This window comes from Nannobrachium achirus (genome assembly GCF_963921795.1).
Source record: "Nannobrachium achirus genome assembly, chromosome: 18".
Lineage (NCBI taxonomy): Eukaryota > Metazoa > Chordata > Actinopteri > Myctophiformes > Myctophidae > Nannobrachium > Nannobrachium achirus.
This window is the reverse complement of record NC_137825.1, coordinates 43,004,138-43,031,370: the sequence shown is the minus strand read 5'-3', so window position 1 is coordinate 43,031,370 and position 27,233 is coordinate 43,004,138. Positions and strand designations below refer to the sequence as shown.

Genomic DNA, 27,233 nt, shown 5'->3' with positions numbered 1-27,233 from the left:
AAGGCAAGGCTGTAGTATCGGGGTTGCTTTTTTTGGACTATGAATGTAAACAACCCAAGGTGCAGCTGCTGCTTTTGCCTGCTGCTAGCAAACTATAGCGTCGGTGTGGGGACCAATGCAGCCATGGCATAACATGGGCTCTCCTCGGGTGTGGTAGTAGCATTACTAGACTGGGATCTTACTCCGTATACAGTCTATTCTCATGACATTTGACAGCACATTTTGACAGCATACGCGGTAAGTGATTTCCTGCTGCAAAAGGGGAACCCAACCCTGCATGCTAGCTGTAAGGCCTCGTCAGGCAGCAATCGTCTGTCAGCAGAAAAGTTAACTATTCACATGCAGCGAATGATACGGGAATACTGCGAATACAACGAAAGTGAGCGAAAAACATTGTTGTTGTTCGCGGTGTGTAAAATGTAGCTTGCTTTAGGTTAATCCTTAGTGTTACCATAGCAGCCTTGTAAGTAAAAGTATCAATACTGCAATATAGAAAATACTCTGTTGACAAGTAAAAGTCCAGAATTCAAAACGTACTTGAGTAAAAGTACAACAGTGTTGTCATGAAAATGCTCTTAAAGTACTGATTATGCAGAATGTCACATTTAAAATTTTCAAATGTACACAAATATATTTTTTTTAAATAGCAGAGGCATTGTGAGCTTGTATCTGCTTTTTTTTTAAACGAAATTTATATAGGGCTGAAGTGGTTTGTGTATGTTTATTATTTTGTAATAATAATCAAAATCTACAAAGTAACTAGTTAGTTTAGCAGTGGAGCAAAATTACAATTTATGGATCTGAGATGTAGTGGAGTAGAAGTAAAAGTATTTGAAATTGGAAATACCCAAGTAAAGTACAAATACAGTACAGTACTTAAGTAAATGTACTTAGTTACTTTCCACCTCTAACTGTCTGTCGTGCCATTGATTGTGGTCACTCTCTGTTTTATAGCGTTATACTGTAGCTTCTCACCATGACCAAAGACATTGTTGTTGGAGATGAACTACCAGACTGGGTGGGAGCCAAGGACTTCTACCAAAAGTATGACGCTAAGGAGGTGATTGGCAGGTGAGTCAGGTTAAATATGCAAATATCAGTTTGATTACAGTTAGGGCTGTCACGATATGACATTTTACATGACGATTAATTGTCACTCAAATAATTGGCGATTAACGATTTAATTGTGTTTTTGTCGTTGATAATTACATTTCTGTTTGGCTTTTAGGCTTTGAAGTTGTACATGGTAGATATGACACATAACCTAAATATACAAAGAAATTACTGACATATTTGACAACTTACTTAAAAAAAATAACTTTGATAGTGGAAATAGCCGATCTACAAGCTCACAACGCGTCGCGATGCGACGCGTTGTGAGCTTGTAGATCTGCTATTTCCACTATTTCAGACATTTTTCAACATTCACGATTATGACGATTATAATTGTGACAGCCCTAATTACAGTATGTGTGGTGGTGAAGCTCATTGTGTGTCCCTCATGATCTCTCCCAGGGGTGTAAGCAGTGTGGTGCGCAGGTGTGTGCATAAGCAGACCGGACAGGAACTGGCAGTAAAGATTATTGAAATTACAGCCGAGAAGATGACAGTTCTGCAGTTGGAGGAGGTGAAAACCTCCACGCTGAAGGAGATCCAGGTCCTCAACCTGGTGAAGGGACACCCCTCAATTAGTAAGCTGATTCTCTGGTCTATTTAGTTTAAGGAGTGAAGAGACCTGTCCACACCAATGATTCGCAACGCAACAAGTTGCAACCACAACCATTGCAACAGAATCCCCCCAGCATGTCAATTCAAACCCCTGCAACTGGTTGCAAGTTACAACTAGTGTTGCGAATCATGTGGAGTGGGCTGTGAACTGACTTAAGGAAGCACAAACTATGAATCTAACTCTGTCATCTGTGTCTCACCTTTAGTCACTCTTATTGATTCCTACGAGTCTGCAACCTTCATATTTTTGGTGTTTGACCTGTGAGTATGAAGACAATTTGAAGGATGAATGTGCTTATAATAATTTGACTTTAACAGTTTGTTTAGCCTATGTTTTTACTTACAACTACATCTTTATTTTCAGCATGAGAAGAGGAGAACTCTTTGACTACCTCACAGAAAAGGTTACTCTAAGCGAGAAGGAGACTAGGTGAGGTTCAAAACTGAAAACATTCAGCACTGCGCTGAATGAGAAAAAGATCTACATTATCTTGTTTGTTATCGCATCGTTATTTTCGGCAAGTGACACATCATGCAATTTTATAATTTAGGCTTTAGATTCTCTTCTTTTATAACTTAGCTGGCTGGCACTCATTCGGAATGAGCAACTGTACATAAGCATATGTAAATCCCCAATACCTGACTAGCTGGCTAATACAGTACTTGACAACCGTATTTTCTTCTCGCTCCACAGGAGTATGATGCGAGCTCTGCTGGAGGCTGTCCAGTACCTTCACTCCTTCAACATTGTCCACCGGGACCTGAAACCTGAGAACGTTCTCCTGGACGACCATGGACATATCAAATTGTCAGACTTTGGCTTCTCCGTCCAGCTCGAGGACGGGGAGAATCTCCGAGGTAAGCTAACATGAAAAACAGGGCCATGGATCAACATTTAGGCATGTTTATTTGATTCACTCTCTAATTATGTGAAGCATCTGGTTTCATTTGCATTTTGTTCTGTCTTTTATTTAAATTAATCAGAGCTTTGTGGGACCCCTGGCTATTTGGCCCCAGAAATACTGAAATGTTCAATGGATGAGATGCACTCGGGCTATGGGAAAGAGGTTGACCTGTAAGTTTGTATTTATCCCCCTTTCTTTTGTCAATATAACAATAACATTTATCTCCTCATTATTGTCAAGGAGTGAAGGAGTTTAAGGATCTATTGTAATCCTTGCTCATAAATATGTTGTTTATCTTGTTTACCTGTTTTTTCCCCCCCAGCTGGGCCTGCGGAGTGATACTGTTCACCTTACTAGCCGGCTCACCACCGTTCTGGCATCGCAAACAGATGCTGATGCTGAGGATGATAATGGAGGGTCGCTATCAGTTCAGCTCACCGGAGTGGGATGACCGCTCAGATACGGTCAAAGACCTGGTGAGACATAGGGATGGGAAGATAATCGATATTATCGTTTATCGTGCTAAAAAACACTCACGATAATCGTATCGTGGAGATTTAATTTATTGTGACATCGTGTTCCATTATGCTCTGAGATCAATTCGCCTTTTATTTGCCGAGCTGCATATTCGGTATCACTTAAACCCTCTGTAAGTGGTAAAACGGACCTGTAAATAATGTACTTGATACATGTTTTTCTCTCTCTCTACCAAATTTCTTTGCCAAAAAATTGCCGATCTATGCCTCGCGTTGAGACGCGTTGTGAACATGTAGAACCTTTCTCGAATGTTCCGCCCCAAGATAATGGATGTTGGGATATTTTGATTATCGCGATAATATCGTCACAATAATCATTCGTGACATGACATTTTCATATTGTCAGATGTCAATGTCCATATTCGTACGGTGTCCGTTTTGCTCTTCCTGACAAACCTCACTGCTCTTATTTTAAGAGCGAAATTGTGAATATGGCCTATTCACGTTGTCTTCAGTGGCAGGCTGATGCCACCACCATAAACAAAATGATGAACATTTGAGTGACAGCATGGCTTTAGCACAGCATCTCTGAACTCACTCACTTATCTCTCAAAGGTGCCCAGTAATTACAACACAACAAGCAGGCGCACTATCAGTTGCAGCTCTTGTGTCCTCTTTATATCACACAGTTGGTGGTTAATGTTTTGCAACATTGTGTCCCTTCCTTCCTCAGATATCCAGGCTGTTGGTGGTGGACCCAGCTGCCCGTCTCACTGCAGAACAAGCCTTGGCTCATGCCTACTTCAGACAGTACCAAAAGGACGATGTGCGGCTCTTCATTCCCAGAAAGACGTTTAGGGTGAGACGCCATATCGACAGTTTTATTTGGACCACTGATTCCATTTCTATCGAAATGTGGCTTTGATCGGTATCGGCTTTGCTGATCTACAAGCTAGATCAGCTATTTTCCCAATATTTATCTGTGGGACTGAATGTAACCTCAGCTTCAACTTCTACAAGTTGAATTGGATACTAAAGGACCTCAGCCTGCAATCTCCTAATGTTTATACTTAATATACAAGAATCAAGAAGCTTTTATTGAATTTATCGATTTGACGCTGTGATCGGGAATATCGGTATCAGCAGATACTGATTCCAGTTGATCGGTATCGGCCCCAAAAATCGCAATCGGAGCATCTCTACATAATATACTTGCTAGAGTATAATAGCAAGTCTAATCCTGTTATTGAACTCATCTAGTACTTTCTGTCAACTAAATAGAATCAGTTGATATTTGAAATGCCACTCTTCGTGCTTCCCTGCCTTACTTGTTCTTCCTTGCCTTACACAGGTCCTAATACTGAGTGTGCTAGCCTGCATTAGGATGTACAGCCGTTACCGCAGGGCGCGCCCGCTGACCCGCGACGTCCTGGCCAGGGATCCCTACTCCCTCCGCAGCATCCGCAAACTCATCGATGGCTGCGCTTTCCGCGTCTACGGACACTGGGTCAAGAAAGGGGAGCAGCAGAACCGGGCCGCCCTCTTCCAGAACACAGCCAAGATCATGCTCCTGGGCCTGGAGGAATTTGAAACTTGAAAAGGTCAACCTCATTTCCTAACTGAAAAGATTTGTCGCTCGTTTATGCCATTGTAATGCGTTGGAGTTTGTATGTGTCGTTTTGTATGAATGTGGGTCTTGTCAAGCCAATGTTTGTGTTTCCTGCTAATTATGTACATCTAGGGACCGGAGACATTTGTATGCCTTAAGGTACACATTAATGCATTTATTGATAACAGTGCATTCCTCATATTGAATATCATTGTTTTTGATATACTGTAAATTGATGGGTCGAAATGTTGAATATTTTAATTGATTTAAAATAGAGAACAATGGTTACAGAAAATGTAAATGCTGTACCACTTTTACTTGTAACGCACAATTGCACAATCTGTTACTAATGCATAGTAGTAGAATGCATTGATTAATTTAAGTGTGTTGAGGTCTTTATTATCTATTATAGTATAAATATATATAGCATAAATTATAATTTGTATGGTCTTCCAAGCATGGTGTGACTGCCGTTTATATTAATGCACTGTAAGCAATGCACAAATATTCCAGTTCACAACAATAATAAGCATATGTTTATTTCAATGCTTTAAGCCCAGCTAATAGCACTCACCTTTTGTCAAAGTCCTGGTTGGACAGATCATTTCGAATGAGTGTGGAGTGTCTGGTTCTCTTTGGTTCACCCAGTCTCAAAATTTCCTTAAATCCAATCCCATCTTGTGAAGATATTCAGCGAAATATATCTAACATAAACCTCCTCCAGGGGTGGACGAGCAATTAAAGAAATTGCTGATTCAGGTTTATACAAGGTACTGGTGCTCTGTGTGTTATGTAAAATCAAACTGTAGAGACTGGAAACCAGACAATTTGTGCCACTGGTGTTGTGTCTTATGAAGAGGCAAGAGAATCTCTGCCATGAAACGTGACAAGCCTTTAGATTTTAGACTTTAGACCTTGACCTTGATGTATACATGCAGATTTATAAAGCCAATCCCTGAACTGTAGTTCCTCGTAAAAAGAGGTGAAGGTCAAATTCACACTCTCAGGATCAGTTAAAACAGTGCAAACTTTAGATAAGATGCTAAAAATATCAGATACATTTTCATTGCTATGGAGCCTCGGGGCCAGAAAATGGCTAGGTCTTGTGTAGTGAGAGGTCTGGCTGATTTCTGAGAAATGTGACCTGTGTCTGTGACAAGATAAAGTCAGTTTTTGTACAGGAACAGAATTGCTGCAACTGCATTGTAAAATAATATCAACAGCAGCATACATTAATTCTATCCTTTCTAATTTGCCTGCTTCATTATTTCGGATTGATGCGTGTGAGTGTGGTGTAAAGTTTCTGACCAGAGGATTATGTGGGAGGTAGTGAATGGTCACTGCCTCCAACACAGAATCTTTGCATCAGAAATGCACTGAATTTTATCTTAAACTGAGCAGTGTACTGTAAACTTCATCGCAAGGCAGCAAGGAATTAAAACTCCGTCAAATGGGTTTGTGATCTGACCATGTATCTGGTACTGTATATAGAAGCTGTTGTCCGGGAAGGGTCCATTTAGGCACCAGATGTCAATCTCCCCTCTGTGGGCGACCCACTGATGTAACATTTCTGAAGCAAGGAATTGATCCCTGTTCTCTGCCTCTCCTGTTCCATCAATATTGCTATTCCCATATGGCGTTAGTGCACCTGGAACCAGACCAAACCTGATTTCCAAATTATTCTGCATTAATTAACAGTAATTAATATTAAGGGATACTAGTCAATTCCAATGGACCCGTTTCAGAATAGAAACATTAGAAGCTTTATTGAAAAGTTATATTGGTATGAAAGTCTTCATCACCTTGTGAATGTTTTTGTCATTTGTCTTGATAATACCTCTATCTGATAGTGTGCTCACTATTATTACACATTATTGACATTCCTGAACCAGGGAATCCATTTAGGGAAACTGTGAAAAATTAAAAAGAGCAATTCCTTTCAAAGTCAGCCTTTTCATTTTGACCTGTGTTTTTGGTACAGAGGGTTGTAACATTTATTATTGTAACCGATAGCATTCTGTATTCAACCCTGTGTGCCATTCACTAATCGCTGTGTTTTCTACTTGTCCTGTAAGAACAATAACTACATTGTACTAAAGTACAATAACTGTACACATATCTATACTATAATGCCAAGTTGTATTAATGATAATAAAACAAATCTTGGACTATCTGTGTTCTGGTGGTTAGTTGATGCCATTGTCGGAAATCAATCTTGCAATAGACGCTCAATAGGGCCTTTTTTGCCTTTTTATTAATAGGATAGTAGGTAGACAGCAAATGAGGAGAGAGATGGGGAGTGACATACAGCAAAGGCTGTCGGGATCTGGACTCAAACCTCAGGCTACTTTGGATCTTGTTCCGGGCCAACACCCAGACCTTTCTAACCAGTGAAGAAGCACTATGTTTTGGTACCCACTACTTTTTGCCCTGGAGACTGGGATGCAATGAAGCCAAGGCGCTGTTGAGCTGATCTGCACTGTCTTTGAGACGCTCCTCTAGTTGGCCAGACACACGCACCAACTCCTCAGCTCTGATTTGGATCCTGATAGTCAAAGAACAAGCAGGTTACAAACAAGTGGTTTTAATGTTGCACAAGTAACAACGGAATTGTTTTCATGTATGTCATGACTGTACCTGGTGTGGTGACCTCTGCTCTGTCCATGCCTGTGGTCGATGGTGCCTGTGTTTCAATATCCTGGTTTTCATCACGTAATTCTTCTGATTCTTTTTCCATCACTTTTTCCATGTCTGGTGAAAACAAAGAAAAAAAGTCTTCCATAACCATGTACCCACTTAAACCATGTATTTGTTGACTAAACAACTACAAGAGAAATGCCTTCTTTCGCCTGACATAATTATCCAAATTAGGGATGCCAGGAAGAATTTGTCGTAAAAAAAAAAAAAAACATCCTTGAGACAGATGGCATCTTTGCTTGACTTATGTAATGAATGATGAATGACCCACATACATAACAGTAATGGTAATACCTGGAACAGCCATGTCCTCCAAGACAGTGTCTTCCTCCTCTGGCCTCCCAGAGTATGTCAAGAGCAGATCAAGTCGTACCTTAGCCGAAGAAATAGAGGGAAAAGAGCTTTAGTGGCTTTACTGTAAAGGTATATTTTTTAAATATAAAACCCATTTAAAATCCCTATAGTATACTGTATATCTTGGGATATTCCTAGGTCCCCCATGGCCATATACTTGCTCCAACGCCCGCAACGCTACTCATTTTTAACTTGTATATCTGCTATTTTGCTGAATGTTGGCCCCATAATAGGGATGCTAGTATTCATGTGGTTACACCCCTGATGATCTTTCACCAGGGCATTAACCACATGAACACTAACGTGTAACGTCCCTACAGTCTGTGAGCTCCTTGTCATTACTCTCTCACTGCACCTTGACAAAGAAGTAAGAAAGTAGTCAGAAGATAATTCAAAACAACCCAACTCAAAACAATTATGTAAAGCTAAAATCATTTATCCTGATAAAACCGGGCAAGCATAAAACTGGATTTTAGCTATATATTGTACTGTATAAATAACATAATTTTACATAATTCTACAACACGATTATTCTTTGATATGCGGTCAGGGGCGTCACAAGGGGGGGAAAAGTGGGACTGAGTTACTAGGGCCCACGGTGGAGGGGCCTTAATTATTTATTTTCATGCTCTAGCTATTGAAAAATAGCAAATATACAAGCTCACAGAGCGGCACCGAGTGCCGCGCTGCGAGCTTGTAGATCTGCTATTTTTTTTAAACCTTTGAATATATGATTTTTTTAAGCGAACATTGCTCAGATTTTGCTTCTGGGGGGTCCCTGGAACTAAATATTTTGAGATGGGGGTCCGTGGCCAAATACATAATTTTGGGGGTCCTTCACATGAAAAGGTTTGAGCACCACTGACATAGAAACATAGGTTTTTCAACAAAAAAGAAAATATTCCAAGAAAAAGCAGATCTACAAGCTCGCAGCACGGCACTCGGTGCCGCGCTGTGAGCTTGTATATCTGCTATTTTTCAATAGTTGAAGCACTCAGCCCCCTATGAAGAACATTCGTGGGGGGCCTGCAAGCAATGAATCCTTGTACCCAGGGCCCAGAATTTGGTGCGACACCCCTGTATGCGGTCATACCTGTGGAGTGAAAATATATTTATAGAGGTTGTAGTGTCTGATGTAGGTGCTGTGGATGTACTTCAAGATTTGGGTCACCTCGGCAGAGTTGAAAAGGTTGATGCTAAAAGGAGGCCGCTGTAGAGGACAGAGAAACAAGACTTCACCAACCACAATGACAACAAAGAGACATTGAAACATTACAAATGTTAAGAGGCCATTATAGATTGAAAATGTTTGACACACACCCTGACTGAATGACAGAGGAGAAGCTCGCTGCAGTATTCAAAACACTGTTCCATGTTGCCGAGTGAAGTTTCTGTTGGATCAAAAACGATTGAAAACATATAGTAATAGAACTGTCTTAACCAGAAGTACAGGAACTACAGGGTGTTATTACAGCATGTTCCTGTATGCTGGAGAACATTTAGTCCTTGTACTTCTCGTAATACCGGTTAGGCAATTTTGGCAGTAGCTGTTTTCCAGGCTTTAGTAGTTGTGTCAGTAGTTGTTTTTACCGTAAGATGGAGATAAAACTGGAAATTAGGTTAGGATTTGCCAAACAAAATATTTGACTGGAGACCAGTTGTCAATTGTCATACAAGGGTTCCCTATCCACTCCACTCATTCCACACACCTGTGGTTCTAAACTTTTTCAGGCCGTGACCCCCAAAATAATCATATTTTAACTGGGGACCCCCCACCCTGAAGAACACTAAGAGTTGAGGAATTACATTTTGTATAACACGGTTCTTTGTGAAATTTTGGCCAATGTTTCATTGATATTAAAAGAGGTATTAAAAAGTCCTTAAATTGTCAATTTAGAAATGTGCATATAGCTCAGTCTAAACACTTAAACTTTATGTTGGTTTGTTTACTGTTGAGTGAGGAAAACAATGTTGCGCATTAAGTTAATCTGGGGACCCCTCAAAATAATTTGGGGACCCCCCTGGGCCAGAGGGACAACAATGTTCTGGTCATGAAATTCAATTTGTGTTCACCAAGTGTGAAGTGAGGGGTGCCTTTTTTTTAGTTAATTTCATTAAGCTTCCGTGAAGCATGGCCAATGCCAAGCTCTGTGGGACGGACATATGGACGTACATATACCCAAAGCCAGATGTAGGAGTGGTTAGCTCCGCTCAAAAACAGTCCTAGCTGTGAGAGAAATTCTATCCCAGTCAAAAGATGCTATGTATATATGACATTATACCAACTAGTACAAATGCAGCAGTCGACCTAGAAATTATAGTAGTAGCCTAAAAGTATCTGTCTCTTCCTGTGGTGACCCATAGTATTCCATTATATCTCTATCTGGCCGTGAAATCAGCAAAGCACACCTGTGTTGGCCTGGTGCATACACTTGACGATAGACAGGAGGGCAGACGTCTGTTCTCTGTTGAATCCGTTCTCTCTGCAGAACAGAACAGTCTGGACATGCAGCTCCAACAGAACTCCCCTCCGTGGCTCAGGAATGTCAATATGAAACACTCTGCATAAAGCACTGAAGTAGCAGAGGCCAGTGAGAGAACACTAACATACTATATATATATATATATGCACACATTCAATGGTGGAAACAGTATATTGTTTTTTACTTTACTAACATCAATACTGCAATGTAATACATGTAAAAGTCTGGTAATCAATATGTACTTGAGTAAAAGTACAAAAGTATTGGCATCAAAATGATAATGTAACAAAAGTATAAGTACTCATTGTGCAGAATGTCTCGTTTTACAAGGCAAATGTATTAAATATAATAAAAATAGCAGATCTCACCGTAGTCAGCTTGTAGATCGGCTATTTTCAAATAGCCAAAGTTTAAATAGGGCTGAACAGGTTAATGTATGTTTTGTAATAATAATTAAAACCTACAAAGTAACTAGTAACTATATTTGTGGAGTAAAAGTACAATATTTGCCTCTGAGATGTAGTGGAGTAGAAATGTGTAAATACTCAAGTAAAGTACTTGAGTAAATGTAATTAATGAATTTCCACCACTGCAAATGTATGTGTAATCAATGAATTAAGGACACAAACCTCTCCAGATCAGGAATCGACTGCATTTGATCAATCTCCTGCATGTCATGGTAGCTCACATCTGCCCTGAAGACCACAACAGAATTTATAGTATAGAAAGATCTTACATACTGAGTAAAGCTGTGAGAACCTTTAATATGAGTGCTGTACTGCATGTGTTTACCTTAATTATTACATTGAATGCACCTGCCCTGCTTGGTTAGAAACTTGCCAGTATAGCTTATATAAACAAATAGCTTGTCTGAACATATTTTCAATTAATGCTAAATAACAAAAATGAAATAAAAAAGAAGGAACACATACAAACAGCAATGAGTATTTAAAGTATTCAGGTACAAATACAACAAACATTCTCACCACAGCAACACTTTGGGTTTCAGAGGGTGTGGTACCTGTGTAATTAAAAAAACGCTTTTAATAGCAATTATGTCAGATGGAACTTCAACTAGCCAACATTACATAAGGTTATCTGGCCAATAGCGAAATAGAGAAAAACGGCTAAAGAATTAGCAGTCAGAAACTCAGAATGAACTCCTTCAAAGCATGCTTTTAGGCCTACCTGCAAGTACGGTAGCTCCGTTATTTCTGACATAACACACAAATGAGAATTTGCTGCTAAATTATATAATTGCCTTCAGGTTTTTGGCTGCAAAACCGTGTAGGCTACTGGCTACAGCTTACTATGCAGCCCAGTCCAGTCTGCCTCGATCATTTCCTGTTTACCTGTATCCTAGCAACAACCTTTCCTCCCCCCCCCCCCCCCCCCCCCCCTCAAATTATTTAAAGGGGAATACTAGTTTTTAATGTTGAACTATGACATTAAAGGAGTAGTTCACGCCCAAAATGCCTTTTTTTCTATCGATTACTCACCCCATGGAGACTAGAGTTCAGTCATATTTTTTAGTATTTGTCGCATTCCTAAGACAATAATTTGATTATAATAAATGTACCCCCATTGATTCCGGATGGAATCAATCAAAAGCTACCAGCTCAGTCCTTGGCTGGTAGCTTGTTTTCCTGAGTTTCAACAGGGTTTCCCAGTGACTCCCACTTCAACTATGGTACGTATGTTCAGGTTGTGTTCCTTTACTCTGGGTGAGGCTTGCATTCGGGTCTCCATCCGGAATCAATGGGCCTACAAAGAGTCTCCTCAAATTATTGGCTTAATGCAACAAAAAACAAAAAATATTATTGAACTCAAGTCTCCATGGGGTGAGTAATCGATAAAAAAAGGGATTTTGAGGGTGAACTACTCCTTTAATATACCTTGGAATTGTTGTGCTGAAATAAGAAAAATGTCCCCCCCTTCTGTGTTGCCTCGAACTGGAGAATTGGGATTGAGGGGTTTGGCTTGCAAAGTACTTTGATGATGTCATCAAAGTGTAATTTAGCAAAGAGGCAAACATTTTGAAAATAGCTGATCTACAAGCTCACAATGGCTCACGCTGCGGGGCGTTGTGAGCTTGCAGATTGGCTATTTTCAAAATGATTATCTGTGGGACCAGATAAAATGAATGTAATGGCTCAACACCTACAACTCCAAGTGCTAGTCAGGGTGAGGTTCCCCAGTTCAAATATTATGATTACTTTTGGGGGTCGCGGCCTGAAAAGACTAATGAGCCCTATCAGAGAACAAATGTATCATGAAAGGTGTTGTGGCCTGTTGGGTCGGGGTCCTATCCTTTATTTATTTCTTGTTGACACTGGTCAGCTTTATCACTAGCGTCTGCCCATTGTGCACAAGCTGAGCAGTGGAGTTTAAGAACATTATCCTCTTTTAATCCACTCAGCCTTCTGCCACATGCAGGTGGATAGAGTAGGCCTACAGTACATGTCAGATGGGGATGGAATGAAAGAATGGAACACACGGTTCATATTTATAGGATAAAGGTATTTCTAATTTGGTTAATGCTTTGATGCTATATAGACATTCTTCTGGATATATTTGATAATCCCTTGTGGCCAAGCTGTGATCAGTGGATCTTTACAAGTCTTGTTTACTCTTAACTCGGACATGGAGGACCCAGATATGCGTCAACAGAAGCTCGACAACCAGGTATAAGAAATGTTAAAGTCAGACCATATATTTATTTACAATTTACCATGTACAGAAAATAAATACAGAAAATACTGAAGGCTAATTGGGGGGAAAAGACGAGAGAAAAAATGAATATTCGGCAATGTTGTGTTTAAAAACAGATGAAAAGTCTTTGACATTGAAATACTCAAGTACACTAATGAGTTATGCTATCTATCTAAAATAGCTTATATAAGATACAAATGAGCATGATGAACTATGCTTTACCAGTAAAAACAAAAAAAGCAGTATTTAATAAATGTAATCAGTGCATGAATGCTCAGATCATGTGAAAACCTTTACATTTGCTATGTATGTATGGTGGTGGGTCCAATGGTAAAACAGATGGCTTCAGGCTATTTGAACAGAAACTCCCATTCACCTAAACCTTTTTGAGCAGCAGGTAGCTACAACATAGAATGTTATTGTTATCACTATCCTGAACATAGAAGAACCATATTCACATTTACAGAGTACAGTGGCAGCCTGAAGAGTAGTATTCCACCCCCAAATATGACATACAAGTGGGCGCCATGTGAATATAATTCATAGTACTTGACATACTGTAGTTCTAGTTCCAAAGTAACCAAATTAACTTTAAATCTTTCAACAGCGAACGCTTTTGGTAAAGAAACAGCAGAGGAGACGGGCTGATGCTCAGATGGTCATTGCCAATCGAGATACCGGTACACGGCCCAAGAACAAAAAGGTCAAGGCTGGCAGCTGTTCTGATGACACGCCTTTGTTAATTTGCCAGTCCCTTAGCAACACTTCTTTGGATGGTGGGTGGTATGAAACAGGATTAATGTAATTATATTTAATATAATAATTATATTATTATTATTATTAGTAGTAGTAGTAGTAGTAGTAGAAACAGTAATAGCAGTAGACGTAGTAGTAGGCCTACTAGTCATAGTAGTAAAAGCAACAGTAGTAATTGCATAAGTAGTAGTAATAGCAGAATACATAGCAGTGTTATAAGTAGTAGTACTAGTAATAGTAGTAGACATAGCTATAGCAGTGTAGTAGCAGCAGCGGTAGTTATAGCCGTAGTAGTAGTAACAACTGTAGTAACTGTAACCGTAGTAATAGTTATACACAATATTAATAGCAATAGAAGTATTATTAACAGGTGAAGCAGTAGTATAGTCTAGTAGTCCTGTCTTGTGCTGTTGGTGTTCTGGTGTTAACAACTTTTTACATAAACACCCAATCAAACACGACAAACAGTACCACACTTTTGTGTTTGTGTCTTCCATAGATGCTCAGGTTGAACATGCTCATGATAATCCCCTGGAGGAGATCAGCCTAGGCGAGTTTGGGGTCACCACATCCATGACCTCAGATGAGGCTCCTCCAGAGAGGCCGATGGCCCCCAGGACCATGGACCTAGACATCGAGGCAGAGCCAGAGCTCAAGTCTGACACGGAGAACCAGGACGGTGGAGACGGAAAAAAGAAGAAGAAAGGAGAAAAGGGGGGGAAACTTAAAAAGGACAAATCCAAGCGTAAGACGTAATATGGTGTGATGTGTTTGACAGACAATTGGACTCGAGTCATGATGACTCGTCTTGACTCGGCGACTTACGACTTGACTCGGATATAAGGGCAAAAACTTGAGACTCGACTTGACTTGGAAGACAATGACTCCCGACTCGACTCGACTTGAGACACGCTGACTCGGACGACTTGCCGCTACGCCACTCACCAAAGCAGTCGTGAACGCCACGCTAGGTTCACACTTTTATTGATTGATTGATTTTATTGATTGGAGACAGGCATGTAAGCGAGAGCACAAGCACGGAAGCAGCCAAACACTATGATCAGATCTGCATGGTATTTTTTGACATTTACTTTAGGAAGAAAGGTTTCGCTCTTCAAGATATAAACCTGAGATATAACCTGTGACTCGACTTGAAAAGCTTGTGACTCGACTCGACGCGACTTGACATGACAACCTTGTGACTCGACTCGACTCGACTTGACAACCTTGTGACTCGACTCGACTTGACTTGCCCACAACAGAAAAAACTTGAGACTTGCTTGAGACTTGGACCAAATGACTTGCGACTCGCTTGGGACTCGGATCAGAGGATACAATTGTCTGGTGTTTGAGGTATTGGATGCATTCCAGCAGCCACGTTTTGATATACATTTTTCATATGTTTTCAGAGGTAGAAATGAATGAAGAGGGCGAGAAGGATGACAATAAAGAAAAGGAGAAGAAGGAGAAAAAGAACAAAAAGAAGGGCAAAGTAAAAGGATCCATCCCTGAAGACACGGAGATGACAAACACTGATGAACAAGAGCGTAAGATTTTCAAATATGTTGTTAGTGAATTTATCATCCGCAGACAATCATTCACAGACACACAGGAGGAGGACATATTGTCATTGCATCATATAAAGCAATGGTATAGTAGCAGGGCAGAGCCAATCTCTCTCCAGTTATTAATTACAGTATTTGAATGTCTCACCACCACAGAAAAAACATTTCTGGAGCCCCCAACCCTTAATATTGACTCATTTGTGGAGTTGGCTAAGACTGAGGCAGATAAAAGTGATGAAAGCGAAGGCGAAAAGGAAGAGTCGTCGCAGAAATCTGTCCGTCACGCTACAAAGAAGAAGCAACTCAACACGTGTGAGTTAGCTTTTGTACAAATCTTACGTTCAAACATGTCCAAAACTCACATGCACGCACACGCACGCACGCACGCACGCACGCACGCACGCACGCACGCACGCACGCACGCACGCACGCACGCACGCACGCACGCACACACACACACACACACACACACACACACACACACACACACACACACACACACACACACACACACTCAACCCTAGTAGTGGGAGTGTTTCAGGCAAAAATCGTGCACTTTATGAAAGAAGCATGAAATTTGGCACACAGTTAGAATATGCCATATGGAAAATTTTTGGCTATAGGGGCATCGCAGATTTGTCTTGGGAAACTTGTGGGAGCCAATCAAAGTTGGGCTCTCATAGACTTTACTATAGAGTAAAATAATACAAAAAATAAATATGCTTTAAGTAGCATGTGAGGGGTCAAACTAGGTTTTTTTCGGGATTCTGAATCCAATGCAAGCATTTGTTTTGCACGAAAAACATTCCTTTCCGAGAAACGGCCACCACAAAACTGTTGAAAAGTGATGACTCATCACTAAACCATACTTTTATCACTTATATGGGGTCCGTTTTTAGCCCAAGGAATGGTTTTCCTGCAAAATAAATGTTTGCATTGGATTCAGAATCCCGAAAAACACCTAGTTTGACCCCTCACATGCTACTTAAAGCATATTTATTTTTTGTATTATTTTACTCTATAGTAAAGTCTATGAGAGCCCAACTTTGATTGGCTCCCACAAGTTTCCCAAGACAAATCTGCGATGCCCCTATAGCCAAAAATGTCCCATATGGCATGTTCTAACTGTGTGCCAAATTTCATGCTTCTTTTATAAAGTGCACGATTCCATCAAAATACTGCCCGAAACGCCTGCACTATAGGCCTGTGGACCCAGGAATTATCATTCATGGAATACTTTTGTTTTTGTGTTCCTCCCACAGCCATGTGCCAAATAAGTGATGATGGTGAAGGCAAGGAGGATGAAGAGATTCATGAAACAGAAAAGAAATCCAAAAAGAAAAAACGAGAGAAAACCAATACAACTCTGGCCTTGCTCAACTCTAATTACAGGGAGAGGAACTCTTCGGAAAGTGACTCAGCTGAAAGAGTAAAAACTACTACATTTCACACAAATTACAAATACGACATTGCCACAGATATCATATTCACCTTATTCCTGGACGCAACCACCGTTTCCACTCTAACATAAGCAGTGGTGGAAAGGTTTTACTTCAATAAAGTATCAATACTGCAATGTAGAAATACCCTGTTACCAGTAAAAGTCCGGAATTCAAAATTAACAGGTCATTATGCAGAATGTCCCATTTCAAGTTTTCAAATGTATAAAAGATCTACAAGCTCACAATGCATCGCATCACAACGCATTGTGAGCTTGTAGATCGGATATTTCCAAATGGCTGAAATGTATAGGCTGAAGTTGTTAATCTATGTTTTGTAATAATAATCAAAATCTACAAACTAACTTGTAAAGTTTTCAAATAAATAGTGGAGTAAAAGTGCAATATTTGGATCCGAGATGTAGTGGAGTAGAAGTAAAAGATACAAATAACTCAAATTTGTTCTTAATTACAGTACTTAAGTAAATGTTACTTTACACCACTGAACATAAGGGGGTGGGGAGCCCCTTACAAGGGGTTTCCTGTGATTACCTAGGCTGCATTACACCTGCAGTACCCTCCTAGGGCGGAAGTGAGAAATTGAACCAGCTTTAAGCTCTCATGGTTCTCAACCTGGGTCCCCAAATAATTTTGGGGGGTCCCCAGACGATTGACTTAATGCGTAACATTGTTTTCCTCACTCAACAGTAAAGAAAACAACATAAAGTTTAAGAGTATAGAGGGTATCTGCATGTTTTAAATTGTCAAATATTAGAGACAGAAATTGTGCAGATCTACATGCTCACAACGTCAACGCCTCTCGTGTTGTGAGCATGTTATTTTCACAATAGAACCGTGTTATACAAAATGTAATGACTCAACTCTTAGTGCTCGTCAGGGTGGGGGGGTCCCCAGTTTAAAATATGATTATTTTGCGGGTCGCGGCCTGAAAAGGTTGAGAACCACTGATTTGGACTGCTACTTGACAGCCTTTCTCGTTGCAGTCCGTTTCTCCCATCTCTGTGGAAGACCTGGAGAAGTTTGCATTGCGTCCAGCACCCAGGGACACCACCATCCAGTGCCGGATCACCAGGGACAGGAGAGGCATGGAGAAGGGCATGTATCCCACTTACTACCTTCACATGGAAAAGGATGATGGCAAAAGGGTACGATGTCATTCCATTGCGACCCCCGTCAGGGGTGTCGCACCAAATTCTGGGCCCTGGGTACAAGGATTCACTGCGGGCCCCCCATGCGCCTTAAACCCAGGGTTCCCCAATTAGTTTTCCCTAAGGGCTGAATTATGTCTAGGGTACCAAGCCGAGGGCCACAAGTTACAACATTGCAGGGGGCGACGGTGGCGTTCCCGCTACAGTTCAGATATCATCGTTGTCGGGTGAAAATCTTGTATGTCCAAAACCGTTCGTTTTGCATTTATCATTTAAAAAAAAAAATCACACCAGTGTGAACTGAGCGGTGGTCGTGGAGGCTGTGCAACAGCACTACTGGGTGGGTGCAGCGGGGTTAGTGTGCTTTACAATGCTTTAGTTTCTTCACACACTCTAATTTATTTGACCCTAAAACATTCAGTTTGTGTGTGTGTGTGTGTGTGTGTGTGTGTGTGTGTGTGTGTGTGTGTGTGTGTGTGTGTGTGTGTGTGTGTGAGAACAACAGCGCCCCTCCCTTAACATGTGTGGTCAGAAAAGGTACTGCAGGCTTGAGGCTACATACACGGACGGCCGGACGGCCGGACGGATACCCACACACACGGCCACGTATAGGAGACGGTGTGACCACCGCTCAAAAAAACTGTGAAAACACTGTTTTCACTACTTTTGTGCGACGGCCATGTATGATTTGCAAAAGAAAGTACAAATTTGGAGATACGAGATTTCCACCCGACAACGACGATATATACTAGTGTTGTTGCTGCTCTTATACCACCATTATTACTGGAGTTGGTGTGGGCCAGGCAGTAGCCCCTCGCGGGCCGCAAATGGCCCGCGGGCCGCCTATTGGGGAACCCTGGTTTTACCCGTTTAGACTGGGAGCTTGTAGATCTGCTATTTTTGAAAGATCGTGAGAATTTGTGCAAGTCTTTGAATATTTCAAATCCTTCTAAGGTTTTTTGAAAAAAAATATGTTTCTATGTCAGTGGTGCTCAAACCTTTTCATGTGAAGGACCCCCAAAATGATATGTATTTGGCCACGGACCCCATCTCAAAATAGCAGATCTACAAGCTCGCAATAGCTATAGTATCCAACTTGGGCCCTAGTAACTCAGTAACACTTTTCCCCCCTCATGACACCCCTGATCCCTGTCATTTTAAGATGAGATCAAATTAAACGCCACTGATCCCCTGGTAGGAGTTGGAAAGGGAAATAGTACTCTCTCTGTAGCTATAGGCAGAAAATGGCTGAAACAGCATAGTGACAATTTAAAACACTAGATGCCAGTACAAATACATTTTTCTACTTGGCTTTCCTGCCATATGGTATTGTTTCAGGCATGTTTCAATACTGGCATTGATTTGTGTTTCTTTTCATAGAATGCACACACACACACACACACACACACACACACACACACACACACACACACACACACACACACACACACACACACACACACACACACACACACACACACACACACTAAAGTATATACGTTTTTACATACCTACACTTAAATTAGTTTCATGGCTATCCCACTCCATCTCACCTGTTCCCCATTTTCCTGTCATATGTCATCTCTCAGGTATTTCTAATGGCTGGCAGGAAAAGGAAGAAGAGCACAACTTCTAATTATCTAATCTCCACTGACCCCACAGATCTATCCAGAGATACCAACAGTTATATTGGAAAACTGAGGTACTCTGTCCATTCTCCTATCTTTGGCTGTCTATAGGGCTAATCTGAAGAAGAAAAAAAAGTGTCATGCAGCAAATCAAGTAACAGAATTGTGTGATGAAGTAATATTAGGCCTTCTAATTTACTGTATGTTTTCTTTTTGCAAAAATAAATTAATAATAATAATAATAGAATTTCACATTTTAAACCCATTTCACGTTTTAAAATGTCTAAACGTTGATTTCAAAATGTTGATGCCTGGCAGATCTTTGGAAGGTTTACTGTCAATGGCATCAATCATTTGTATTGAGGTATGAAGGTCTGAAATGGAAATGGTCTCATTCTAGAATGGAATATCTAACTTTGTTCCAGGTCCAACGTGCTGGGTACTAAGTTCACTGTCTACGATGGAGGGGAAAACCCAGAGAAAAAGCCTTTCGTCAAAGAGAGTGAATCTATACGGCAAGAACTTGTAGCGATTTGTTACGTGAGTCCCAAATTATTATTATTTTTCTCAGAAAGGTTGGAAATACTTAGCTCCAGAGGAAAGCACCTTATCCCCTAGCCCACCGATAGGCACATACCATACTCCAAACATTAGTGTGATATCATATGGCAACAGAGAAAACCTACTGTACACCTGTACTATAACCCAATTGTCATTTTCCAGGAAAAGAATGTTCTAGGTTTCAAAGGACCAAGGAAAATGACGGTTATCATCCCTGGCATGCTGGAGAATGATGAAAGAGTGCCCATTCACCCAAAGAGTGTAGGTTTATTATCTCATTTACTTTATTAAGCAATAAGCCCTTTTGCAAATCCCGCCCCATTCTGCCCTGTTACTATGATAGGACATTTGACCCTGGGCAGATTGTTTTTATAGTGGCAGTGAATGGGATTTTTTTTCCCTTCATAGCCTCATTACAGCTATATAAAGTACCAAAGGAAAAACATCTAGGTGATATTAATAAAAAGGGAAGACAAAGGTACAGTAGTTACATTGCAAAACAGGGGGTTTACCCGAAAATATATGTTTTAATTTGTTTAATCCCAGTGGGACAGAATCCTCTTTGCAGATTCCTTTATAGTGGTAGTGGATGGGATTTTTTTTCCCTTCATAGCCTCATTACAGCTATATAAAGTACCACAAAAAACACATCTACGTGATATTAATAAAAAGGGAAGAAAAAGGTACAGTAATTACATAGCAAAACAGTAGTTTTCCCCCCGAAAATAAATGTTTTAATTAGTTTAATCCTCTGGATCAGAAAGAGAATAGACCGCGCATTGCATCCTGGGTAGGAAGAGGACAGAACTATAATCCTAACCTCACATAATAGGCTGGCTTTTCGTAATTCTGCCCATTTAAAATATATGTACCCAATCGTGACTCTTAGACCATTGATATGGTCCATGTGAACTAGTTTGTTGAAGCTTATTCATTATGATGAGCGAGATCACGGCCGAGACCGCGGCCGTACCGGGCGATCGCCGTGTCGCGCACTGCGGACAGTTTTGAAAGCCACATTTAACATTCTCCACTGCACAAACTCCACCCCCGATAGCAAAAAGTGAATGTTTTTTTCTGGTTGGCCAGTCAGGGAGTCTCAGGGACCAATCAGAAGGCTGACAAACGGTCTATTATGTAACCTGCAGAATCACACAGGGAAGATCCTAAAATTGATGCTAGTTTTGCTGCCCCTTCATAACCTTATGTCAGCCTCACCACCTACCCTAATCCAAAGTAGAAACTCACGTGGGGTTAAAACCACTCCTGAGTCCTTGCCCTTTAACCCATTTAGACCTGGCATCCGTGTCACCCTAGATGTTAACCACTTGAACCATTATTTTATGCTTTAACTATTAAAAAATAGTAGATATACAAGCTCAATTCTGTGCAGCGCTGCGAGCTTGTAGATGACTATTTTTTTTAATCATGATTTTTGTGCTTATTTTGAATATTTATTCTTAGTTTGAATATAGGTCTATCTTTTTTAAAGCGAACATTTGTAACTCAAATATTTACTCCTGAGGGTCCCTGATTCATAATATTTTTTGAGATGGGGGGTCAGCGGCCAAATACATATAATTCTGGGGGTCCTTGACATGAAAAGGTTTGAGAACCAGTGACATTGAAACATGCGTTTTTCAAGAAGGATTTAGAAGACATTTATAGAATCAGGTCAAAATATTCAAAGACTTGCATACATTTTCAAGATATTTCAAAAATAGCAGATCTATAAGCTTTGAAACTGTATATGTGCTATTTTCTAAAACATACAATAATGGTTAAAGTCTAACGCGACAGAGATGCGTTCAGCCACCCCTCCACCCTTTGTCTCTCACTAAGTTTTGTATATTCAGTATTCTTTCATTAGTTTCCAATTTCCATGTGTAGAAAATGTGCTATACCAATTAGGGCATTCACGAATAGTTAGTATTCGAATTATTCAACCTCAAAGTATTCGAATAGTCGAATATTCGACAGGACTGGACAACCTGTCAAATATTAAGTAAGCAAGAGGCGAACATTGTGAAAATAGCAGATCTACATGCTCACGCGAGGCGTTGTGAGCATGTAGATCTGCTATTTTCACAATATTTATCTGTGGAACCGAGTCACATTAATACCTACAATTCCAAGTGCTTGTCAGGGTGGGGGTCCCCAGTTCAAATATGTTTATTTTGGGGGTCACGGCCTAAAAAGGTTTGAGAAGCCCTGGTATAGAGCATTAACAAATTCATCCACCAGGGGCATTGACAGCTCATTCTTATGACTAGCCACGCTTTATAAACTATATATTTTTGAAAGAGAAAACAATAAAAATAAGTGAATATTCGACTTCGGTGAACAATGTCGAATAGTGACTTTGATATTCGAATAATCGAATATTCTAATATTTGGTGAATGCCCTAATACTAATCAAGTTTGACTTGACAGGATATAGAAACTCTACTGGCACGCCATGAGAATGGTAACACAGACAACCTGGTGACGCTGATCAACAAGTCCCCCAGCTGGAATGAACAGACCCAGTCCTATGTGCTCAACTTCCACGGGCGAGTCACTCAGGCCTCTGTTAAAAACTTCCAGATCATCCATCCTGATAACGGTGAGTCGTAAAGCTCTGGTATGCAATCCTTATCCTCCCAAAACACACAGTGGCCCGTTTTTGGCTCTCGATCCAAAGGTTGCAGGAAACTCTGCCCTAGGGTCAAGGTACTTGGGGTCCGGGACCCCTAGGGGGTCCTCAGAGTTACTACATGGGGTCCTCCAAATCTTTGTGTGATAGAAGCTTTTTTTCTCTTTTTTTCATATTAACCACTTGAAACCTAGCGTCCATATTCTGAGAACTTTAGCCAAAAATAGCAGATCTACAAGCTCACAACGCCTCACGCTGCGAGGCATTAGTGAGGTTGTAGATCATCTATTTTTGGCAAAGAGGTTTGGTGTAGAGGGTAAAAAGAGCAGACTAAGTACAGACTGAAAGGTCAAGTTTATTAAGTATTGACGGTTCAAGTGGTTAAATATCAGAAAACACAAATTTACATGAATTCAAATTACACTGATGAGTGTGCTGTCAAACGATGAAACTATATGGTATCTATGGGTGGTGGGGGTCCCTGCTTCATCGCTCTTTCAACTAAGGGGTCCTTGGCCTGAAAACGTTGAAGACCCCTGGTATACTGTAATGGGCAGTGGACAGCTAAAGTCAAATGTATGTTTTGTCACACAACTGTGTCGCTCATCAAAGATGTATCGATTTTTTAATGATTTAAAATAGTGTAAATAGCGGATCTACAAGCTCACAAATGCTCATTGTGAAGTGTGAACTTGTAGATCTACAATTTTTACTACTTTTGTGCGACACTTGTATGATGAAGTGGGCATTGTGGTATAAAAAAAACATAAAAATGCAATATGGTACAAGGTTTCTGGCCAACAGCGAGAATATGCAATTGCAATATGGACATTCGCACAGTAGAGAGGAAGAGTCACACAATCTCCCACATGTGTTATCTTCCATAACAGTACAATCAACAGTACGATCAGTACAATGACGCTGTCTGAAGACATCAGCTCCTCCTGGCCAAGGCTACATTCACGTTAGATGTGCTTGTAATCAACATAAAACCATCACCTCTAATCTCTAAACAAGTTTGTCAACATAGCCTAGTAGGCCTAGGATTATTGACTGCTTTAACTATTGAAAAACAGCAGATATACAAGCTCACAGGCTGCGAGCTTGTAGATCTGCTATTTTTGAAAACTCGTGAAAATTAGAATTTTGACCCGATTCTATAAGTGTCTTTTGAATCCTTCTAAGGTTTTTTGAAAAACCTATGTTTCTATGTCAGCAATCTGGCCAGCCATCGTCCTTTTCACTTAACTGGAGCTCAGTTAGTCTATTCTTAAGAGACTACTATGTCAGTGGTTCTCAAACCTTTTCATGTGAAGGACCCCCAAAATGATATGTATTTGGCCACGGACCCCCATCTTAAAATATTTGGTTCAAATAGTGAAATCTATCTACTATGGAGTATTTAATTGGTCATGTTTTTCAGAGTTAAGCTGTCTGAGAAGAAAATGCAAGGGCAAGGTTTTAATAATTATATAGGCCCGATTTGCTTATAAATTAGATTTTTATTTTATTTCATTAAAGTAATTGTAAAATACCTCTATATTCTGATAGCAATCATTTCTATAAAGGGTATGCGCGTGACATCATCATCATACCCGGAAGTTATGCGGGAACACCTACTGAATGGCAAAAAAACTACTTTCTGGCCTTGACAGCCCATACATCCAAACTGAAAAGTCCTATCTGATTGCATTAAACAACGTTAAACAACATTAAACTCACTTTGCCACTCGATTTGCCATTCACTTTATGCATGCACACACCCTCTATAAAGTGTTTATTCAGTAATAGGGGTCTCCCCATCGTTTTAACTCTTCAGTACTCAGAAAATACATTTTCAGTTCGGGATACTAATTTGAACAGGAAAGAGAACTCATAGATGATGCAGAATAATCAACTAAAATTGGAAGTGATGATTGGAAGTGATGATGTGGGATTCTCTCTCTTGATTGGATAAAATTGGTATCAAAATGTATTTTCTGTTTATTAAAGAGATGAATACTTTTTTTTACAAAAACATATCACTTACAGAACCTTTAATAGCAACCTCAGTATAGGCCACAAAAAGCACAACTGTTCCAGAGCAGGACCCCAAACGGGTCCCTCACTATGGGTATGGGCACTGTATTGATGGCATCCACTATTCATAATAGGATAGCAGGGTTCCCACGGTCATGAAATTCCTGGAAATATATTGAAATTAGAAAAATATTTTTCCAGTACTGGAAAAGTTTTGGAATTGATCAAGGGTCCCGGAAGGTCCTGGAAAAATAGCTATGCATTGTCTTTGGTTATTGATTTTGTTAATACCTCTGAAATGACAAATTAAACATTGGCCAAATTGTCAAATATTAGAGGCGGAAATTGTGAAAATAGCAGATCTACATGCTCAAGGCGTTGTGAGCATGTAGATCGGCTATTTTTACAAGAAAACCGTGTTATACAAAATTCCTCTACTCTCGTCAGGGTGCCGGGTCCCCAGTTAAAATATGATTATTTTGTGGGTGACGGCCAGGAAAGGTTGACCACTGCCATACACTACCTGTCTTTGGGCATTGTGCAATGCGCATAGGAGTAAGCGACCTGTTATTGAGCTGAATTATTGTTATATAGTCCTGGAAATCGGGTTAAATATTCTGGAAAAGTTTTGGAAAAGTTTTGGAAATTAATTGGTAAAGATGTGTGGGAACCCTGGGATAGGTAAATGCAAAGTAAATGTGCAAAATGTCCTTGACAAATACCTCAACAAACTATCCATTCCCTTCATGTCTATTCCAGGGGATTACATTGTGATGCAGTTTGGCCGTGTGGCGGAGGATGTGTTCTCTATGGACTACAGTTTCCCTATGTGTGCCCTGCAAGCGTTCGCCATCACCCTGTCCTCGTTTGACGGCAAACTGGCCTGTGAGTGATCACGATTTGTGTGCCTCAGTGGGGTGGTTCATGGCTTCTTGTTTTCCATTTCCACCAGGCTGGAATGTCTTGTTTTATTTATTTGTTTGTTTTTTGCCATTTGGAGGGGGCTGTATTTATTAAATCATTTTGAGCCTATTACACTTCAATAAAGGAAATTGAAATTGAAAGCATTTTCATGCTGACCACGCTTTTTTCCCTGTTAACACTGAAAATGTCTTTCTTACCTACTGTATGTTGGTGCGCCGTAACACTTTATGATAGTACACCTGTATGAAGAGAATAAACATTTGCACATCAGGAAAACATAACTTGCATTAAAAAGCAATAATAACACAATGTTTGTAAATCTGTGACTTTCATCTTATAACTATATTTCTTCACACTTTTGAATCATAAATGTATATATTTCCTCAAACTTTTTGTTTTACCTTTGCTAAGTGTTTTATTTTATTCCCATCAAGGTGGAAAGTCTATTTTGTTTCAAGAGTGAAAAAAAAAAACATCATGTTGGCAGCAATTCTTTGAGTTTCAAATAAAGACGACTTTGTGTTTGCTGGACCAGTCTCCTTGGAATGGATCTTCATCAGAGGGGGGAGAACATGATTTCAAATACAATCTACCAATGTCTCTAGCTCTCTTATTTTTATTTTTTTGTTTTGTTTTTAATCAAAAAGAAGGAAGTCCTTTTTATCAAAGGGCTAAAACTTAGCTGATAGCAATACCTCTTTCAGTATTTAGCCGCTAAATACTGAAAGAGGTATTGCTATCAGATGGAGAGGAGCAGCAAGCAGATATGTAGATAGAGTAGAGCCAAAATGAGATAGTCTATCTTCCTTTGCAATATCATAACATGTTGTATCTCACAAGGGTTTCAGCTCCGGTGATGAACAGGCAGCTCTTTTTTTCTGAAATGCAAGCTTGTGTTGCTTTGAACAGAGGTCTAAAGGTTCTACATACTGTAACATGAAAATAGGCAGCAGTTATGCACTGTGGGAGGTGAAGCTGACCATGAGAACTGTTCAGATGTATGTGAATAGCATGAGCCCCAACCAAAACTGACCTCACACTTATGTCTGTGGAATAAAAAGACTGATACCTGTTTCCTGTTCAAATGCTTTGAAGTCTTTATAGCTGACTATGAGAATGTGGGGCCACAGAAGCATTCTCGATGTTACAGTATATTAACTAACATATGCTACAACATGACACAGGTTATGCTAAAAGGATAATACAAAGATCCCCAGGGGCTTGTTGATTTAAAAAAGTATTTCTCTCACTATATGTGATGATACAAAGTTTGCAGCTGATCGATCCAGTCAGTGGTGTTCAAGGTTAGCTCTGGACACAGACAAACAGACGATCAATAAAGGCAGAAAAGCCCTCACGAAGAATATATGTATATGTTTAAATAATATTTATATCAAAGTCTATCAAATGTAAGGTTTGTTTTTAATTCCTATCACATGGTTACCCTTATTCCATTCTCTTACTTTATTCAACCTTCCATTAAACTCATGATAACTGATATACAGTACTTACTGTGAGCAGACACTTATGCCCATATTATGGGCACATTTACCAATAATAATGACTCAATCAG

General features: G+C 40.1%; 3 protein-coding genes across 3 annotated transcripts; 2 read left to right on the top strand and 1 right to left on the bottom strand.

The window, feature by feature from the left end:
* The first annotated feature begins 86 nt into the window (after nucleotides 1-86).
* Nucleotides 87-6,824, top strand: phkg2 (phosphorylase kinase, gamma 2 (testis)). The gene is made up of 10 exons (XM_080747777.1): nucleotides 87-237; nucleotides 955-1,071; nucleotides 1,516-1,691; nucleotides 1,935-1,989; nucleotides 2,093-2,158; nucleotides 2,423-2,586; nucleotides 2,713-2,803; nucleotides 2,956-3,109; nucleotides 3,843-3,968; nucleotides 4,461-6,824. Exons 2-10 carry the CDS (start codon nucleotides 977-979, stop codon nucleotides 4,704-4,706), a joined length of 1,173 nt encoding a protein of 390 aa, XP_080603903.1. The 5' UTR covers nucleotides 87-237; nucleotides 955-976; the 3' UTR covers nucleotides 4,707-6,824.
* Nucleotides 6,825-7,136: 312 nt separating this feature from the next.
* cfap119 (cilia and flagella associated protein 119) lies at nucleotides 7,137-11,036 on the bottom strand (the record flags this gene model as incomplete). Its single annotated transcript, XM_080747446.1, has 8 exons — nucleotides 7,137-7,263; nucleotides 7,356-7,401; nucleotides 7,710-7,788; nucleotides 8,863-8,979; nucleotides 9,090-9,160; nucleotides 10,179-10,342; nucleotides 10,882-10,947; nucleotides 11,032-11,036. The coding sequence occupies 8 exons, from the start codon at nucleotides 11,034-11,036 to the stop codon at nucleotides 7,137-7,139; spliced, it is 675 nt and encodes a 224-aa protein (XP_080603572.1).
* Nucleotides 11,037-12,895: 1,859 nt separating this feature from the next.
* LOC308303122 (tubby protein homolog) lies at nucleotides 12,896-25,629 on the top strand (the record flags this gene model as incomplete). The annotated part of the gene is made up of 11 exons (XM_080747445.1): nucleotides 12,896-12,937; nucleotides 13,572-13,740; nucleotides 14,220-14,465; nucleotides 15,130-15,267; nucleotides 16,548-16,714; nucleotides 17,729-17,890; nucleotides 19,483-19,595; nucleotides 19,947-20,061; nucleotides 20,245-20,343; nucleotides 22,516-22,687; nucleotides 25,496-25,629. 11 exons carry the CDS (start codon nucleotides 12,896-12,898, stop codon nucleotides 25,627-25,629), a joined length of 1,557 nt encoding a protein of 518 aa, XP_080603571.1.
* Nucleotides 25,630-27,233: the final 1,604 nt, after the last annotated feature.

What these genes read in the sequence shown, in the direction of transcription:
- phkg2 (XM_080747777.1), top strand. Translation starts at nt 977, where the DNA reads ATGACCAAAGACATTGTTGTTGGAGATGAACTACCAGACTGGGTGGGA. An exon ending in GCTAAGGAGGTGATTGGCAG is followed by an intron (nt 1,072 to 1,515) that starts GTGAGTCAGGTT and finishes GATCTCTCCCAG; the next exon opens with GGGTGTAAGCAGTGTGGTGC. An exon ending in CTAAGCGAGAAGGAGACTAG is followed by an intron (nt 2,159 to 2,422) that starts GTGAGGTTCAAA and finishes CTCGCTCCACAG; the next exon opens with GAGTATGATGCGAGCTCTGC.